This window comes from Cervus canadensis, chromosome 2 (assembly GCF_019320065.1).
Source record: "Cervus canadensis isolate Bull #8, Minnesota chromosome 2, ASM1932006v1, whole genome shotgun sequence".
In the NCBI taxonomy this organism is placed as follows: Eukaryota; Metazoa; Chordata; class Mammalia; order Artiodactyla; family Cervidae; genus Cervus; species Cervus canadensis.
In genome coordinates this window covers 83,240,210-83,259,403 of record NC_057387.1, presented here as the reverse complement: position 1 = coordinate 83,259,403, position 19,194 = coordinate 83,240,210, and the positions used below count along the sequence as shown (strand labels likewise).

The 19,194-nt window shown below is 34.8% G+C and overlaps 1 protein-coding gene across 2 annotated transcripts in view; it reads left to right on the top strand.

Moving 5' to 3' along the window:
- Positions 1–19,194, top strand: part of MYSM1 (Myb like, SWIRM and MPN domains 1) — a 44,582-nt gene that overhangs the window by 5,296 nt on the left and 20,092 nt on the right. Inside the window, exons 3-11 of one of the 2 annotated variants that reach the window (XM_043461157.1) lie at positions 1,467–1,537; positions 3,527–3,604; positions 3,695–3,718; positions 4,832–4,910; positions 7,803–7,901; positions 10,233–10,996; positions 15,073–15,203; positions 16,366–16,469; positions 17,948–18,025. In XM_043461157.1, the coding sequence (XP_043317092.1) occupies positions 1,467–1,537; positions 3,527–3,604; positions 3,695–3,718; positions 4,832–4,910; positions 7,803–7,901; positions 10,233–10,996; positions 15,073–15,203; positions 16,366–16,469; positions 17,948–18,025 (1,428 nt within the window). The remainder of the gene's footprint in view (positions 1–1,466; positions 1,538–3,526; positions 3,605–3,694; positions 3,719–4,831; positions 4,911–7,802; positions 7,902–10,232; positions 10,997–15,072; positions 15,204–16,365; positions 16,470–17,947; positions 18,026–19,194) is intronic. The other variant, XM_043461158.1, reaches the window with a different exon arrangement.

Genomic DNA, 19,194 nt, shown 5'->3' with positions numbered 1-19,194 from the left:
ACTGAAAAAAATGGCCTTCTGGGAAACAACTTTGGAGCCAGCTAGATTTCGGTACAAATTGGTGCTCTACCAGTTTTCAGATTTGTGAACCTCAGTTTCTTCATCTAAAATATGGGGATTGTTGCCTGGTTCATTTCTTCATTTAACAGTTATTTATCGAGTACTTGGGCTTCCCAGGTGACTCGGTAAAGAACCCCCTGCCATTGTAGGAGATGCGGGTTTGATCCCTGGGCAGGAAGATCCCCTGGAGGAGGAAATGGCGACCCACTCCAGTATTCTTGCTCGGGAAAGCCCATGGACAGAGGAGCTTGGCGGGCTACAGTCCGTGGGTTCACAAGAGTCAGACACGACTTAGTGACTGAACAACTATTGAGTACTTACTATATGCCAGACACCAAGCCAGGTTTTGGGGAATACAACGATAATCAAGATAGACAGGGTGAGGGAAACTGAAAAGGTGACATTTAAGTTGAAAATAGGAGTAGGAATGTGAAGAGTAGAGGAAAAATACTATATGCAGAAAGAACAGCAGCACAAAGGCTGTTGTTGAAACCCAGTATCTAGAATATAGTAGGAAAGGGGGAGAGGTGACAGCTGTGACAAGGTTGGGGAGGCAAATGATGGCCCTGTCATACTAGTAGGAAGCAGGAAGAAAATAAAAAAGACTAGTTAGGAAACATTTCTAGGGATCTAAGCAAGATTTGTTGATGGCTTGGCCTCAGGTTGTGGCAGAAGTTGACAGATTTGAATTATGTTTTGGTGGTAGAAATTCTTATTGTATTAGGTTTGGGGATTGAGGGAAAAGGAAAGAATCCAGGATGATTCCTGGGTTTCAGGCTGGAATAGCTTGGTGACTAGTCATGCTGCTTACAGAATTGGGAGGGCAGGAGAGAAGCTGGTGAAAGTTATGTTTTGGTAAATTTTGTTTTGACTATGTGAAGTTTAAGAAGCCTGTTAGGTATCCAAGTGGAAATTTTGAGTGGGTAGTTAGTTATAACAGTCTAAATAGAGCTTGGAAAAGAGACTTGGCTGAAAATGTTTACATTTTAAGAGTTAAAAAGAAGTATGGAGAGATTGTGGCTTAAGGGGAAAAAAGGAATTGTGGTGAGTTTTGGAAATATTAACAGGTGAGGTATCTAGCAAAATCTTAATAGTATCTTAATAGTTTCTCATACTGGATAGCCATTATTACTTTATCATGAGTAGGAGCCAGAACCTAGGAATCTAAGGCTCAAGTCTCTTCTTTCCCTCTTGAAACGTTAGTGAGTGCTTCTATCAATGCATCTGTGAAATAGTGATGCCTATCTCATATCAAGTATCATGGGAGTCCAAAGATATGTCTGCGTGCTCAGTAAATGGTAGCTTTATTGTTTGTAATCATTTTATTGTATATTTTCATTTAACAAAACAGAAGTTGGTTTCAAAAAGCAGTAAATAAAAAAAATTATTCTTCCTTTTTTTAATAGCCTTGGACTCTGGATAGCACCATCAGTGAAGAGAACAGAGCTGTCATTGAGAAAATGTTGTTGGAAGAAGAGTATCCTTTATTGACTATGAGGAAAGTAAAGATTTCAGCGTTAAAAATCCATTAATGCAAAACTTATCTAGCACTGTTAGTTGCTAGATACAATTCTAGTATATAATGTTACACCTACCTATTCTGTTTTACCACTAAGTCTGAGATCTGACCCAATACTTTTGAGTTTCTGTTGTCAACCAACTCTTTTTATTACCTTAATATTGAACAGATATTACAGAGTTTTTTTTGTTGTTGTTGTTTTGTTTTTATTTTTTATCTTTTTGCCATGCCACATGACTTGTGGGATCTTAGTTCCCAGATCAGGGGTTGAATCCATTTCCTCTTGAAGTGTGGAGTCCTAACCGTGGAGCATCAGAGAGTTCCCATAGAGTGCTTTAAATCAGCTAGAATCCTTAGTTGGAGTCCAGATTTTCTAGTCCAGACCTCCCGTTTTCAGTTATATGAGATACTAATTCGTCCAAAGACTCAGAATATGTAAAAGTTATCACTTCTTATTCTACCAATTTATAGGTGTTATTGGGAGCAATCTAAGTAAAAAGCACAAAACTATAGAATGAAGATTTTTTTTCTCCTAGAAGTTGTAGGTCATTATTCACAGTTCAGCCACTGGCTTCTTGCCCTATTTCTTTCATCTGTTTGTGATATTTACAACTTAAATTTTGGGGAACTCATATATTTTTTACATGTAAAATAAAAGGATTGAATAAAAAGTTTTCTGATTTTCTGATTTATAAAGATTATTAATATAACTCTAATAAGTAGTGAGTGGTTTGTTTTCAACTCATCTGTGTTTCATGGATTTTTATCTCCTTTTTTTTTTAAATCTCCTTTTTAAGCCAGAATTTCTGTTCCTTTTACTCCCAGTTATTGCTGTGTTGTTTTCAGGGTGTCTGTGAACCTTTAATTATCATAGGTAAACCCCTTTTAGGCTTTCTTATTCTCCAACTCTCCCCAATCATTACAGCTATAGTCTGGATCATTGCTTTTCAGTAGAAAAATAGTGCAAGTCACATATGTCGTTTACAGTTTTCTAGTAGCCGTGTTTAGAACGGGAAATTAATTATAATAACATTTTATTTGACCCAGTATATTTAAAATATGTTTCAACATTTAATATGTAAACATTGAGATGTTTTGCAATCTTTGTTTTATACTCTTTGAAACCCAGCGTGTGTTTTATATACTTAGAGTACATCTCAGTTTGTGCTAACCACATTTCAGGTATTCAGTAGCTACACATGTGGCTGTTGGCCAATGTGTTGAACAGTGTCATTCTAGATTAATGAATATTTAGGTAGTCAGTGGTTCACTTCCAGACTTGGGAACAAAATAATGATAGTAAAAGCTATGTGAGCTCTTGGATAAACAAGGATAATGTTTTCTTCTATCCTTCAGCACCTAGTATCTACCATGGTGCCTCATGTACATGATACACAGTCAATATTTGTTAAGTGAAGAATCTAAAAGTATAACAGTATAGGCTAGGTTTAATAAGTCTGAGAGGTAAATTTGACCCAGACATTCGTTTTATTTGTTAGGGTAGAGAACAACCCTAAACTCTTCTCTATTACCCTCAGAAACATGAAAGCAGATACTCCTGAATTATCCTGGGTGACCAATCAGATTCATCTGTTAATTCTCCATGTGTGTTAGGAAGAAAAGATTTAAATAAAACATTGAGGATATATCTTTTCTTAGCCACTTGTAATAGGGAAGAACGAGAAACTAGCATTTAGGTAGTACACATTTTGTGCAGGTACTGTGTATGTGTGACTTCACATGTAATATTTAATCCAGATAAAACCCTATAAGATATAAACATTTTTGTTATAATTATTACACACCTGGAAAATTCTTTGAGAAGAATTGGTTTCACGTGAATTTAAGTGTGACTTTCTGGATATGTGAGTGCCTGCTTTATACAGATTGCATAAGAACTTATAGGACTTTATTGTTGTTTTAAAAGTTTCTTTAATAATTATACAGATATTACTTATCCAGTAAGTCACTTCCAGGAAAATTCTGGCTTGATCAAAAGGAAGATGACAAAAAATACTTGAAGAGGTAAAATCAATTTATAATACTTTTAAAAGTCTGAATTGTATTTTTAAAAACTTCACAAGCTTCCTTATTTTCTTTTTTCATGTGGTGCAGTCTGCAGAAAACAGCAAAAATCATGTATGTACTTATGTTTTATACTTTAAAATCTTCTTGATTAGTTAAAAATGGGAAAATTAAACAAGAAGTTATAGTTGGCCTGTGGAAAAATCCTCTTGACCTTGGATTTACAAAAATATAAAATCAAAATTTCTTCTACAAATGTTGGAATGTTACAAGATAATTTTGTTATATTATTTTTTTGTCAGAATCTTTATGGCCCTACATAGGCAATTTTATTAAACTATGGAAAAGGTGGTTTTGTAGGGATTTGTGGGGAAATTTTTTTAAGCTGCCCTCTCATAAATTATGAATTGACTTGACTTCTGTTGCCCTGTCAGTTAATTTTCAGTTGTTTCAAATAAAACTTTAATTTGAATTTGTAGTTTTTAAAAATTATCTAGAGAAATTAAGTAGTAACTGTTTTATAAACATCCTTTCCCTATAATTGAAGAAGGCTTGATGTTATTCAGTGTTTCTAAGTTTGCATGTTTATAATCCCTTAGAGGGTAGACTTGTAATTACCGAGAGTTTGAGCACTGAACAGACTTTGGCTTTTGCATTTTGCTGAACAAGCAACAACAACTAAAAACTGAAGTTAAAAGATTAATGGTTCACGTCAGTTAAATTAGTTGGCTTCATCTCAATTTTATTTTTAATTTCTTAATGTCCTGCATTTCAAAAGCAATAATTATAATGTCATAGTACTTTTACCTCCTTTCCAGCTTGATATTTACATAGATTTACATAGAAGAATCAGATGATATTTCTGGAGCCGGTTTTATCTCTGACAAGCCTCTCAGGTTTTGGAGATGTGTTAACATTTGCTGCTTTGTGTCCAATCTAAAGAAGCCTATTTGTTATCACATTGACTTCCTTTGATGTCTTTTAGTGTTATCTTCACTCGGAGCCAAGGATTATGTCTTTGGGGGCTCCTGTCCTGAGCTAGAGAAGTATGTAAGACAGGGTAAATCTGGTCCCCCAGGTGGAGGCTGTGGCCTGCTTTTTCTTCTTTTTAATTCTTAGACTCAAAAAGTATTAAGTTTAGCCCATGGCTATCTATAACCTTTAGCTGCATAAATATGGAATGTTCCATTTCAGAAATTTTTTTGCAATTCCTCTTTTTCCCCTCAGGGTACACTCTCCTACAAAACCAGCCAGTTACTCAGTAAAGTGGACGATAGAAGAAAAAGAGCTGTTTGAACAAGGGCTGGTAAATAGAGCAATTTTTAATTTATAGTGAAATAATTCTAGAAGCAAATATTGATAGAATTATAAGGTTAAATTAATTTATAGAGACCGAAAATTTCATTTTAATTACAGTAATCACATTTATAGTTTTTCTGTAGTTAAATGATGTAGTTAGTTAGAATGATTATGTTTGTAGTGTAATACGAGAGAATTCCTTTTAACTCATACTTAAGTTACTAAAATATTAAAATATTGATAGACTTGACTCAATATTTTAGATAATTTTTCACCCCTTTTTTGGTACTAATAAAACCCAAGAAATTGTACTGTATCTTTATACGTTTTACCAACCACCTGGATTGAAAGGCAAACTTACTTAATTACCTGATCTTTTCTCTTGGGGGAAAAACTTGTATATTTGGAACAGTCTGGGTGATCAGCTGAGGTTTTTTCAATTCCGATTTTGACACTTGTGCACACAATCTAAATATTTTAGTGGATATAGTTAAAGACCAGAAACATTCCTTTTGCATGAATGTTTCACTGAGATCTATTTAAATGTCCACAGTTGCATAATGGAAAAAAAAAATATACACAAGTTTCTAATTATGAGAAAGTGCCTTAATATAATGAAACTTAACAAAATATGCAGGAATTTTTTTAACTGTCTATAGTAGATTATATTTTTTTCTTTAAGGTACATATTACCCAATATTATATTAATTAATTTTGAAATTATATATATTTATATATTATATATGTAGAATATGTGATATTATGTAGTATTCATGAATGCAAATTGAAACATAGTTTAAAAACTACAGAAACTATTTTGAGGGTTATATCTCCTGAGATTTTTCTCCTTTACTTTTGATGCTTTCTATACTGATATTTTAGTCTGTTGTGTGATTATCATTTCTATAATCTGATTAACCAGTCATATATTTAAGATTGCTGACAACTTTGGTATTTGGACCATTATCAAAGATCAGAATATACACACAAATGGATTATGAATTTTGGGGTTGTTATTATTGATATTGGTGGTAGTTATAGAGGCTTAGCTCCATGGTTCAAAACTCAAATGGCACCTAAAGTTGTAGGCTGTTAAGTCTCCTTCTGACTCCTATCTCACCTTTAGTTTTCTTTGCCTGTCACCTGTTCTTGTGAATCCTTCCACAGATAATTTGTCCCTATAAAAGCAAGTGTCTTTATTTAGGTACATACGTAGATATCTATATCTATCTGTGTATATATAAAGAGATATTTTTAACCTAAAATATTTTCCCACAAAAATACATGGAACCATTGGTTGTATTTTCAGCCTTGGTAACCCATTAGTAACATTTGCTTGTAATCTGAATTCTCTCAGGCTTGAGAGTAGGAAATTATGTGGTACTGAATGATGGAAGATTTTTTCCTTCTTGTCCCTTTGCTCTATTTTTAAATTGGTGAATGTTTTCTTTGCTTCTCTTGTTAGTGTCCCCTCTCCAATTTTCATAGTGCCCGAGCCCCTAGAATCCTAACTAGTCACACATTATCCAGATCTTTCCTGTTTCCAAAAGTGCTTCATGCTACCAAATTACACGTTTGCCTTCATTACACAGTGTGTGCTCAGTCACTCAGCTGTGTCCGACTCTTTGCGACCCAGTGGACTGTAGCCCGCCAGGCTTCTCTGTCCATGGGATTTTTCAGGCAACAGTACTGGAGCAGGCTGCCGTTTCCTTCTCCAGGAGATCTTCCTGACCCAGGATCAAATCCGCTTCTCTTGTACCTCCTGCATTGGCAAGCAGATAGTTCACCACTGCGCCACCTTGGGAAGCCCTTAGCACATAATACAGATGACTAAATCTTCAGGAAGTTGATCTCAGGTGTTAGTTAAGAACTGTCATAAGTTATTAATTTATACTTACTGATTTTCTCAGAAGTACTTTCTGAGAAGAAAGAAGTTTTAAGAAATTGTCCATATGTCAGATTTTCTATTGAATACCAGAAATAAGTATGTAGGTTAAGGTTTATCATTTAGGTCAGGACAATTTATTGCCATTAGTCATGACTCTCTGGCATGTAAATCTAGCCCTGAGATCAACTTCTCTGAGTTGTTATATTTTTGTTTTTGTTTTTTTTTCTTTAGACAGTTTTAGGAAATCTCAAAAAAGATTGTTGAGCTTCTTTGGGAAATGGAGAGTTTCTTGTGTTAGAGATAATGTAAAGGAAATTTATGTATCAAATGATAGCCTTGATAATTAAAAATACTGTCTAGCTTTAAAATTACACCACATTCCTGTCTGTACTTGAAAACACACCAGAGCTCCCTCAAGTTCTCAGTTTTTCCCTTCACAGCTTCGATGTTAGTAGGTGCACAGCCTTTGGAAAGTGAAGGGATGTAGGGAGGTGTTGGTTGAAGATCACTTTATTTGTGATTCAGTCTTTTAAGTCAGTTTACTGTGATATCTGAACAGTGTAAAAGTTAGAATATGTAATAGATATTTTAATATGGAATCTGAGTAAGAAAATTTTTTTGAAATTAGTGTTGGAACATAGTCAATTGATTCTATAATTGGAAAATAGAAAATACAACCCATCTCCCTTTCAATGCACTTTCTTGTTGAGTTATCCTTAATTTTGGAACATCATAATGTATAATACTAATACATACTGTAGGAGTACATAGAAGTGATGGATCTTCATTTAGGTAGCTATAAAAAGAAATTTCTGAATCATCTGGCTTTCAGAAGGCAAGATTCAAAGAGAAGATTGTGGGCTTTGATTTTAAGAGTCTTAACTATATATGAGACTTGTGTGCTTTAGAAAACAAAAATAGATCATTTTAGTTTTTTTTTTAATATGGCAGTAATTTGGAACATTAATTAAGCTAATCAAAAGCAATTTCTTTTCCATTTTGATAACATAGGCTAAATTTGGCCGAAGGTGGACCAAAATTGCAAAGCTAATTGGAAGTCGCACTGTTTTACAAGTGAAGAGTTATGCCAGACAGTACTTTAAAAATAAGGTAAGCAGGATATAAATATCCTAGTGATCATATTTAAAATAAAATTAATAAGCATAAATAGTTCTTTAATTCAGGCATACTTGCGTATATGCTAAGTCGCTTCAGTCATGTCCAACTCTTTGTGAACCTATAAACTGTAGTCCACCAGCCTCGTCTATCTGTGGGGATTCTCCAGGCAAGAATACTGGAGTGAGTTCCTCCAGGGGATCTTCCCAACCCAGGGACTGAACCCATGTCTCATATCTCCTGCATTGGCAGACGAGTTCTTTTCCACTGGTGCCACCTGGCATTAAAGTCTTAATGTTCAGAGTATTTATAGTGAAAATATTTTATACCCATAAAGTACCCTGTAAATGTTCATCTTCAAAAATCTCAAAGCATATCTTCAGTGTATTGAGTATTCCTGTTAAATTGGTATTATTATGTTACTCCACTTAATTTCATGCAGTTAAGTAGGGCAAATTTTAGTTGCTCAAAAACATCCTACAAAGCAAATAGTATTCCAAAGAGAACACCTTAGAGGTCATTGCTTCCTGGAAAATTTTTTTCCTTTTTAAATATTTGCATTAAACTTTTAGGAATTATTAGAACTTAGGGGCCAAAAATGCTAACATGATTCTAAAATCTTTTTAATAGCAATGAAACTTGTACAATTATTATGAAGAACTGTCTGAAAACTCTAATAAACTGCAGTGTTCGAAAATGGACAGTTACGGTCTAGTTCCTTAGTCTTGAAAGTAATTTGTGCTGTATTCAACCATGTACTTCTGATGTTTAGAATGTCTCTAATATGTTCTGCTTGAGTACTGAAAGCATAATTATATAGAATTTGAAAGTGTCTTAAGTGAAATTTGGTGCTTTCTTTTCATGTAAATTGGGTTGACCCTTGAACAAAACAGGCTTGAACTGAGCTGATCCACTTATGTGTGGATTTTTTTCAATAGTCAGTAATACAGCACTGCACAATCCACTGAGGTGGAATCGCAGATGTGGAACTGCAGATACTAAGGAACTGCAAAAAGGAAGGCCAACTTTAAGGTACATGCAGATTTTCAACTGCATGGAGGGTTGGTGCCCCTAACCCTCTGTTGTTCAAGGGTCAGCTGTATTGGGTTTTACCTTGTATACAAGACTTATCTAATTTAGTGTCATTTGGTCATAGGAAGTAAGTAATGGAATGAATTCATTGTAAGTCAATCAGTCTGCTCCCTCTTTTAATCAGCAAAAGCATTTTCCAGACAGCCTACTAAGGTCAAGGTATTACGAGACAGAATGAGCCTAATTTAGTTACTCTTACCCATGCTTCTCAGGCTGGTATGTGCAGGACTTCTTGCAGTGTCAGTTTTACTCCGAGGCTTGAGATGAAAGGGTACATTTTAATATTAAAAGAAATATTAATATATAATGAAATAACAATGCAAAATTTTGTCTGAAATTTTAAGCTAAAAACAAGAGACTTCAAATAAATAGCCAGGTTGTTAAAGGCTATTTCAGTCTAAATGTCCAAATTTCCTTTTCCCTCCTGCTACCCTTTCCTTTTCCTCTACGTAGTAAGCCAGTTAACTACAAATACAGTATCCTCAGAGTCTGTTGTGATAAAGGATCTATACATAATCTCTTTTTAGGAGCTGTTATATTTTGGGTTAGTCATTTGCATGATTTTTCAAAATTATATGTAAAAAAGATTTTACTTCAAATCATATGTACTCGTTAGCATTCATTTTCTTTTCCTTATTGCATTACAACATATTTATGTTTATAATAGCAGATACGATAGTTTCATGTCTTAAATTATAAGCTCTATAATATTAGAGCTATGTTAAATGAACATGCAAAAGCCAATTTGTTTCTATTTGTATTTAAATGAAAGATGATTTTAATTTACTCAATAAATATGTGTGAGTTTAACTAAAAGGAGTTTTTAGCATTATAAAAAATGATCTGCTGAGGTATCAGATATTCTGAGAAATAAGCCTTTGCAATATCTTAAAAATACCTTGTATGATGGTTTTTGGTTAATTCTCTATGGTTGATCTGAGCCAGATTCCCATTTTAAACTTCATACTGAAAATTAAGTATTAATAGTAGGTCATAATTATTTGATTAATCAAAGTCACCAGACCATGATTGAGTAAGTATATTTATGGAAATTTGAAGTGATGATCTTTTACATTTAAAATGTAGTTGTAACCCCTTCAGAAAAAGCACAGTAATGATATACCATTGACATGTACTCAGTTTAATAACTTTGTATCTTATTTTTTTTGTGTGCCAGTGATGACATTTTAAAAATGTTAATATTATGGAGATTTTATCTTGATTTTTAATAAGGTAAAATTAGATGGTCCAGAAAAGGAAACACCAAATCAGAAGAATAGCAGTGGCTTCCAGATGAAAAATGAAGATGAAGGCACAAAGGCGTGCACACCATCAGGTTTAAGGGGACGTGCTGATCCCAACTTGAATGCTGTAAAAATTGAAAAGTTATCCGATGATGAAGAAGTAGACATCACAGATGAGACTGATGAGTTGACTTCACAAGGTCCCCAAAAGGATCTTAGCAGTGATCTCTTGTTAGACATCTCTAATAATAAAAGATCTGAAACCAGTAAAGGACTGGTTTCTGACAGCCAAGAAGATCCCATTTCTAAATCTTCCACGGAGTATCTTCAGAATATAAAGCAAGGTGAGATGGAAACACTTTCAAGCTCAGGAATTAGACTTTGGGCTGAAAATTACACCAGTGACCAAAAATTAGCTGAATTAAATGATGAGAAATGTGATAAGCTGATGAAGAACTGTGATAAACATGATGGGAATGGAATACTAGATGATGCCAGACAGTTGCCTTCTCCAGAGCCTTGTGAAATTCAGAAAGACTTGAGTGATAATGAATTGCTTTTTCATTCTTCCTGCCAAATGGAGGAGGAGAGCCAAGAGGAAGAAGAGCTTAAGCCACCAGAACAAGAAATAGAAGTTGATAGAAATATCATTCAAGAAGAAGAAAAACAAGCAATTCCTGAGTTTTTTGATGGGCGCCAAGCTAAAACACCAGAACGCTATTTGAAAATTAGGAATTATATTTTGGATCAGTGGTAAGGAAAAATTGTATTTTAGATGCTATTTTAAAGCTTATGATACTCTAAAGTATGTACGTGTGCCTGTGCAGAATTTAGTATTTTCCAGTCGTAGTGTTCCAGAGAGCTTTAACATATTAATACATTTCAGTAGGCAAGATTTGGTTTCTCATAGTGAAACCGTTTGAAAGTTTTGGGAAATGTTGTCATCTATAGCTGTCTTAACCCATCTGTTACTTCATTCAAGTCAGTGGTCCTAAAAGAAAAGGGATAAATCATTACCTTAAAAAGCAGTTTCGTAGGACAATGTTAGGAAGATATAGAAAACACTACTGAAGTGGAAGAGGGGAAGAATGTCTGTCTTAGTTTATGGTTTACTTTGAAGTACAAAGAGAAAACTTTGGTGTCAAGGATAGTATCATTTAATGTGGCTTGTTTTCAGAAACTATTCTAAAAATCTGCCTTAAATGCTTTTGACTTTGAACTTGTGACATAATGTGTTAATAATTCCTTTATCAGAATATAGGAATTTTTTTATATATTCAGTGTACCCTCTAAATTGTCAGTACCTTTTATTTGAGTTACTTAGTGAGGGATGGGGAACAAGCCAAAAAACTTCCCACCTTATTGGCTTAAGTGCTCTGAAAGTGATTTGCATTTTTCGTAATAGTTTAATTAAGACATTATCAAACATTCATGATTGTTACTGCTTCAGGAGCTATAAAATTGTGTAGAGCCATTACAGAGGGCTTCTGTTCTGACCTAGGAAGATTACCAAAGGAAAAAAACAGTAACTTTCATTTTACCCACATAATATTAAGCATGTTGACATCTAAAGAAAACCCTATTCTAAAAGAAAAAAAATTTTTTTTCTTACTCTTAACTCTTGGTTATTTTGCAACTGATTGAGGTTGGGAAGATGCTAAGTGAGGGTGGTATCAAAGTAAAAGAATACCTATAAGGAACCACTCCTGACATTTACATAGTGTTTTATAGTTTACAGAGAGCTTTTCTGTATCTGAGTGCTCACAACAATCCTGTAAACTAGGCAGGTGGTGTTTTCTCTCTAATAGAATGAGCTTGAGATCAGGAGAGGTTTAGGGACTGCCTTGGATTATACAGACCGGTTGTTGACAAAAGAAGGACTTCAACGCAAGTCTCAACTCTGTAAATCACTCTTTCCATTATTCTACATTACCTAGTTGACACTTAAAACAGACAAATTAAATTAAATCTCCCCTGGTATCTAATTTTGTTTTTGGAAATAAGAGCATGAATGGCCAAAATTGAAGTACTTGAAAATAATGACTAAATCAAAAAAGTGTCTGTAAATTATCAAAGACAATTTAATGTTACTTTAATCAAATTTCATTTGTTACTTTGAATTTTGGATTTACAAGGCAGAATAATTTATATGGGTAGCATAAATTATATGGCAGGAGTTTCCTAATGTCATTGCCTTAGTTGTGAAACCAGTTAAATATTGCTGTTTCAGTACAGTGATTTAGCTGAACAGTATGAAAGCAAAAAGAAATGTTTTGAACAGGAACTCAAACCTATTCTCTTCAGAAATAGAACAGAGTATTTAGAGACTGGAGGCGGTGTTAAAAAAAAAAATTGAAGTGTTCAAGTTTTAAAGATAAAAAAAGCCCTGCTAGATTTGTTTGTAGCTAGAAGATCCTTTCCATAAAAGCACATGCAATTGACTCCCTGTTTAGGGGGCTATTTTATTAAAATAGTAACCAGTATCATTGAATACTTACTAAATGCCCGACATTGTATTTATCTCTAGTCCTGTTTGACAGCCTTGTTCTCATGTTACAGATGAGAGAAATGAAGTTGAGAGAGGGAACAGAGCTTGTTCCAGGTCACATTAGGTGGAGGTGATTCCAGAGAATGCAGTCTTGTCCCATTATTTTCACACTTACCACTCTGGGCCTTGACTGACTTTTCACACTGCCTGGAATGCTTTTCCCCACTGGATTTTGGTGAATCTCACTTCCTCTTCTCTTTCAGTTCTGCTCAAGGGAGATTAGACGCCGCCTTTCTCTACCCTGTGTCTGCAGTAGCTCACATATCTCCTCCCTCTCATTCTCTTACCCTGTATTTTATATATCTTATAGAACTTTCTTACCAGTGAAAATATTATATTTTTATTTGTGTTTTGTCTCGCCTCTCCCCACCCCCCATGATAAATGTAGGCTCCATGTTCATTGTTAATTGTTTTGTCCCTCCTGCTTAGAACAATGCTTGGAATACAGAGATAGATTGAAAGAATGAATCATCATTATAAACAGATATTTCTAGAGGCCTTACCATTTGTTCAGTGTTGTACTAATACTAAGCTCTTTGTTGAAAGCCTTTTGATTTGTGTAATATTAATTAGACCAGTATGGTTTATAGATTCATGGTTTTTTGGTAGCTAGTATACCCTGCCCATTCCAGCTTTCCTGCCTTGTGTTTACTTTTCATTCAGGACACACTGAAGTCCCACCTTATTAATGGAACTTCTGATATCCTCCCACATCCCAGATGATCAGTACTTTTACCCTCACTGACCTTCAGAATTTATGATTTTAAACTTGGTTTCTGCTTAGGTCTTTCCTGACCACCCTATCTAAAATAGTCTGTACCTCTCTGCCCTACTGTATCCTCTTATCCTTCTTCTTCTGTCTTGCTAGCACTGTTGCTACCTGACAATACAGTATATGTTGTTCATTCATTTATTGACTTACTAGAATGTAAGGTCTGAAACTTCAGATTCATCTCTGTATCTGTGCCTAGAACAGTGCCTGATATGTAGGACACAAAATATATATTTGTAGCATAAAGATTGATTGAGGAATTCTATGTTATGTAATATATCTGAACACTCAGTTTATAAAGTCTGTGTTTGAATCCTGTCATTCCTTAACAAAGTGCTTTCATTTCTGTTACCTTCTTATTTCTTCATCTCAAAAGTGAGAATAATAACAATCTACTTTGTAGAGTTGTATATAACCCTGAGTCTGGCATCTGTTATAAGTACTCAGTAATTGTTTGCTACTCTTACTAAGTTCCATTACTATGACTTTATGTTGTACCATCTAGCGTGGTGTTTTAGTTGTTATTCAGTCGCTCAGTCGTGTCCAACTCTTTGCAACCCCATGGACTGCAGCATGCCAGGCTTCCCTGTCCTTCACCATCTCCTGGAGCTTGCTCAGACTCATGTCCATTGAGTCGGTGATGCCATCCAACCATCTTGTCCTTTGACCCCTTCTACTGCCTTCAGTCTTTCCCAGCATCAGTGAGGAATGTGAAAGTGAAAGTCACTCAGTTGAATCCAACTCTTTGTGACCCCGTGGACTGTATACTGTATACAGGCCAGAATACTGGAGTGGATAGCCTTTCTGTTCTCCAGCGGATCTTCCCGACCCAGGAATCAAACTGGGGTCTCATGCTTTGCAGGCATGTTCTTTCCCAACTGAGCTATCTGGGAAGCCCTCCCAGCATCAGGGTCTTTTCTAATAAATCTCCTCTTCATATCAGGTGACCAAAGTATTTAGTAATTGTTTTATTATGTAAGCCTCTTCTTTCTTTCAGTCTTTGGGCATTTCTTGATTCTTTAGCATGGAATATCGTATCTTTTCCACTGAGAGCACTTAACATGACTGGCATAATGATTAAAACTAATATATAACTTTTAAGCATTTATAATGTAGCTTGTAATTAAAAGATGCTGTCCAGCAAAGTTAAAGTAGATGAGCCTAAGCAATGTATTAAAAATTGGAATGTCTAATACTAAGCATTTTCAACATATTATAAATGTGCCCTTTTTATTCAAAGATTGAGGCTTGCATTTGGAGTTTAATGTTGGGGAAGAAATGATACTTGTAAAAGTCACACTGTACTTGTTAATGAGTGTATCATTGAAAAGTATTTTGTTTCAAAAAAAGTACACTTGGGTATTATGTATTAGCGTTGTATTTACTACACATTTATTACATATTGAGAAGGGGGTACATTTTTAAAATATTTCAAGTAATAAAAGTTTCCCCCAGAAGTCTTCTTTTATGTTTTTATTTATCCAAAATAATTGTACTTCCATCTCTTAGGGAGATATGCAAACCGAAATACTTAAATAAGACCTCAGTACGTCCTGGCCTGAAGAACTGTGGGGATGTTAATTGTATTGGACGGATTCATACATACCTCGAGTTGATAGGAGCAATCAATTTTGGATGTGGTAAAAATAAAAACCCAACAACATCTTTTTACTCAACGTTTTTTATCCTTACAGCACCCATTAATTTCTTTTGATAGTCAGTATTCAAGTAGATTTAGTATTGTTAGAGAGTACAGAAAGGTGCTATAGAATAAATGTGTTTTTATACACATTTATAGAATGTGTATAAAGGTGTTATAGAACAAATGTATTGAGATTTTGTTTTAAAACAGATTTCTGTTGATAAACTATATTTCCTTTTAACCTGCAGTCAAAATTGGTGATTTTAAAGGAAAAATATTAAGTTTAAGTAGTAGAAATGATTTATGGATGCACTTCTTTGTCAGGTAAAGAAAATTTTATGAAAAGTCCAATCAAAGCCCATTTAATTTGGAAATACTATATTAATGCTAGACATATTGTCTGGTGGTATTTAAATAAAATAATTTATGTGCCTTTTTACTTAAATGTAATAAAAGTGCCAAAATATTTTTTGTGGTAGAAAGTTTCTTTCACCCTAGTTTTTCTCAAATGTAAAATCATGCATATTTTTAATGTATTCTGCCCTTTTATTGAATTAACATGACATAATTTTGAAGAAAGATAATAGTTATAATAGTTGGAAAGTGATGTTAATTAGAATGTTGTAATCCATGGTTTGAGTGGAGTATATTCTGTGTTCTGTGTCTATGAAAAGACAACCAGAAAACTTCGTACCAGAGATTATTTCATTTCATGTAGAGATAGATAGAATTTACAGTCTGCCCTGGGATCTGTTCTTCATTTCAGTGTCTTTTCTTGCCAAAAGCAAGGTACCAGGAATGGCTTTATAGGAAAACTAAGATGTCATAGCTTCCCTAGCCACGAAAAGAAAAGTGAAATCAGTTTACTGTATTAGAATACCAAAATTAGCAAAGTGGGCTTAGCACTCATTTAAGCAGAAATTAAACAACTGACCCATTTCCTGAATGTTTCATTTTATTGATATTTCCTTGTGGCAACAGCATTACTTTCATGTGAGAACTACCAAGAAGCACATCAGATGTGTATTGTGGAATAAGATAGAAACACAGATACTTTAAAAAAACTTAGAAATTGGCTTACAATTGTAGATGTGTCTTCCCATTGGACAAATAATTCTATAAAATAATAGATTATTGTGTTTTTTTCTGGATTCCAATAGAACAGGCTGTGTATAACAGGCCACAACCAGTTGACAAAGTACGAGTCAGAGACAGAAAAGACACTGTAGAAGCGTACCAACTTGCCCAGCGTCTGCAGTCTATGGTAAGCAGTCCCGTGTCTCCCTAAATGATGGCTGAGTAAGGTGTGCCTACTTCTCTTCACCTGTTTAACAAATGGCCATCTAGTAGAAGATGTTTTCTTTCACCCAGACCATTCACTTTTCTGTTTTCATTCAGTTTCATGTTAATTTGTAGGCAAAAAACAAACCCCCCAAATCTGAAAATCATTCACAAACTTTACACAAAAGTATGATGTTTTGCTTAAAGTGGTCTTAGACTGCTTCATTTTGATATCCGTATCTAACATATCTTTTAAAACCATACATTTAAGCTTTTTTTTTTTTTAAGCTCTTTTTTTCTTTCCATTTTCTTTTTGTTTGCTTAAAATTCTTGCCATAAGATTTAGCTTTTTGGAGAGCTGTTCAAAATATTTTAGTCTTTTTTAATTCTTGAGGTTAATGAGTTTTACAGGCTCCCATGGTGGTTCAGTGGTCAAGAATCCGCCTGCCAGTGCAGGAGCTGCGGATTCAATGCCTGGGCCAGGAAGATTCCCCTGGAGAAGGAAATGGCAACCCACTCCAGCATTCTTGCCTGGGAAATTCCATCGACAGAGAATCCTGGTGGGCTGCAGTCTGTGAGGTCACAGAAAAGTCAGACATGACTGAGCAGCTGAACAGCAATGAGTTTTACAGTGTTTTAAAATGCATGCATCTTATTTTAAAAATAGGTGATCCAACAAGTCTCCCAAAGGCAGAATCATGCTGTGGTCTTGTTGGCTTTTACTAATTGTTGCTGTTGTTTCGCTGGTAAGTCGTGTCTGACTCTTCTGCAACCCTATGTACTCTAACCTACCAGGCTCCTCTGTGGGATTTCCCAGGCAGGAATACTGGAATGGGTTGCCATTTCCTTCTCCAGGGCTTTACTAATAAAATAGGTGAAATTGGTAATAGGTAAGGTAAATAGAAAAGAATAGAAGATGAAAGAGCAGGTTTTTTTCCTCGGAGTATTTAGGCTATAAAACATGTCTACCCTAGATTGTTTGTTTTTGTTTGTTTGTTTGTTTTTTTTTTAAAGAAAGAAGGTTTTCATGTATAGTTGCTGGAGTTGGTGCTAGTCATACATATTCCTAAGTCTGAGATACAATTATTTTGCTTCTAGTTTTTATTATTATACCTCTAGCTGTGTGCTCTTGCTAGTTTTCTACTATGAAGTCATTTTTGTGGTGGTTCTTCTTGGCCCTAAAAAATATTCTTTTCCTATAGTGTAACTCCAATATGGTGAAAGGAAATGAAAATTAAAGGAGAAATCAGAACAAAATTTCAAAAATCATCACTTACTTATTTTTGAGCAGAATGCTAACGTTGAACATAATATAGTCAGGCATTGCTGATCAGGGATTACAATAATTTAATGGAGAAATTGATGTTTAGAAAATTATCATTTTGGTTTTATATATTAATGTGCTGTGATTTCTCCAAGCTAATCTTGTTCACTTTTGCTTTATTTTTAATTTCACAACAGCGCACAAGGAGACGCAGAGTCCGAGACCCTTGGGGAAATTGGTGTGATGCAAAAGACTTGGAAGGACAGACGTTTGAGGTAACTTTGATCCCTTCAGATGACTCAGAAGTAAAAATTGTTTTGTCAGTATACATTTGTGTATCTTTAATGTCACATATTACACTTGTTTTATATGTCTCCATGTATAGGTCTCTTTCCCATATTAATTTGTTTGTCTAAAAGTCATCAATAAACAACAAAGAAAAAGATATTGAGGATGTAGTTAACTAGAAGTTTGACTGATTTTCAGAACTGTCATTATCTGTCCCAGTATTCTGGTCTTTAGCTCCAGAATATCTGTCAACATGCCAGGGAGTTGTGCCCTGTTCATTTCAGTGAACAGTTCTTGAATGATGTTCTGATATACCAATTAAAATGTCGTTCCGAGCATTAGACATAAATTGAATTACAAATATTGAAGTATTATATCTACTAACAAAACTTATGGTTCTATAAAGAAACATAGGCAGTGAATTATGTGTATACATGCGTGCACACACACACACCTTCTATGACTATATAATCTGTTTGTGTACAGCCAGTGCACGTTAAATTGGAAGAATGTATGAATGTGTACTACTGGCTTTGTTACATTGGGTAACTGCATTGAACCTCAGGGTTTCATTTATAATCCCCTCAAAGGTTGAATTAAATAAAATGTATGAAGGTCCTAATACTCAGTATCAGTAAGTCTTACATATACCTGGTATTCCATAAATGTTAGTTCTCTTCTTTCTCTCTTCCCCATTCCCTGCCCCCAGCCTCACACCTGAGCATTATTCCAGGTACAGCAATTAGTCACACATGGTCCTTGCCTTGAAGGAATTTACATTTCTAGTAGGAAAGATAAAACCTTTGGTGAGTTCCAACAAATTGGTTCCAAGAAATAAAAATCGACTTAACAGGTATGATCAGGGTAGGTTTCACAGAAGAAGTGATGTTTCATCTGTTACTTAGGGAATGAGCAAGAGAATCTCAAAATGTGTAAATGTAGATGAGGGACTCTCGGCTGAAAGAGACATCTAAGTAAGGGTATAGACATGTACCAGACATGGGAAAATACCAGGTATAGTCTGGAAAAGGTATGTAGTTCACATGGGCTGGAGTATAAGACTGATACATGAGTGTGTGTTGGTCGCTTCAGTCGTGTCCGACTTTGCGACCCCGTGGACTCTACCCTACCAGGCTCTTCTGTCCATGGGTTGCTA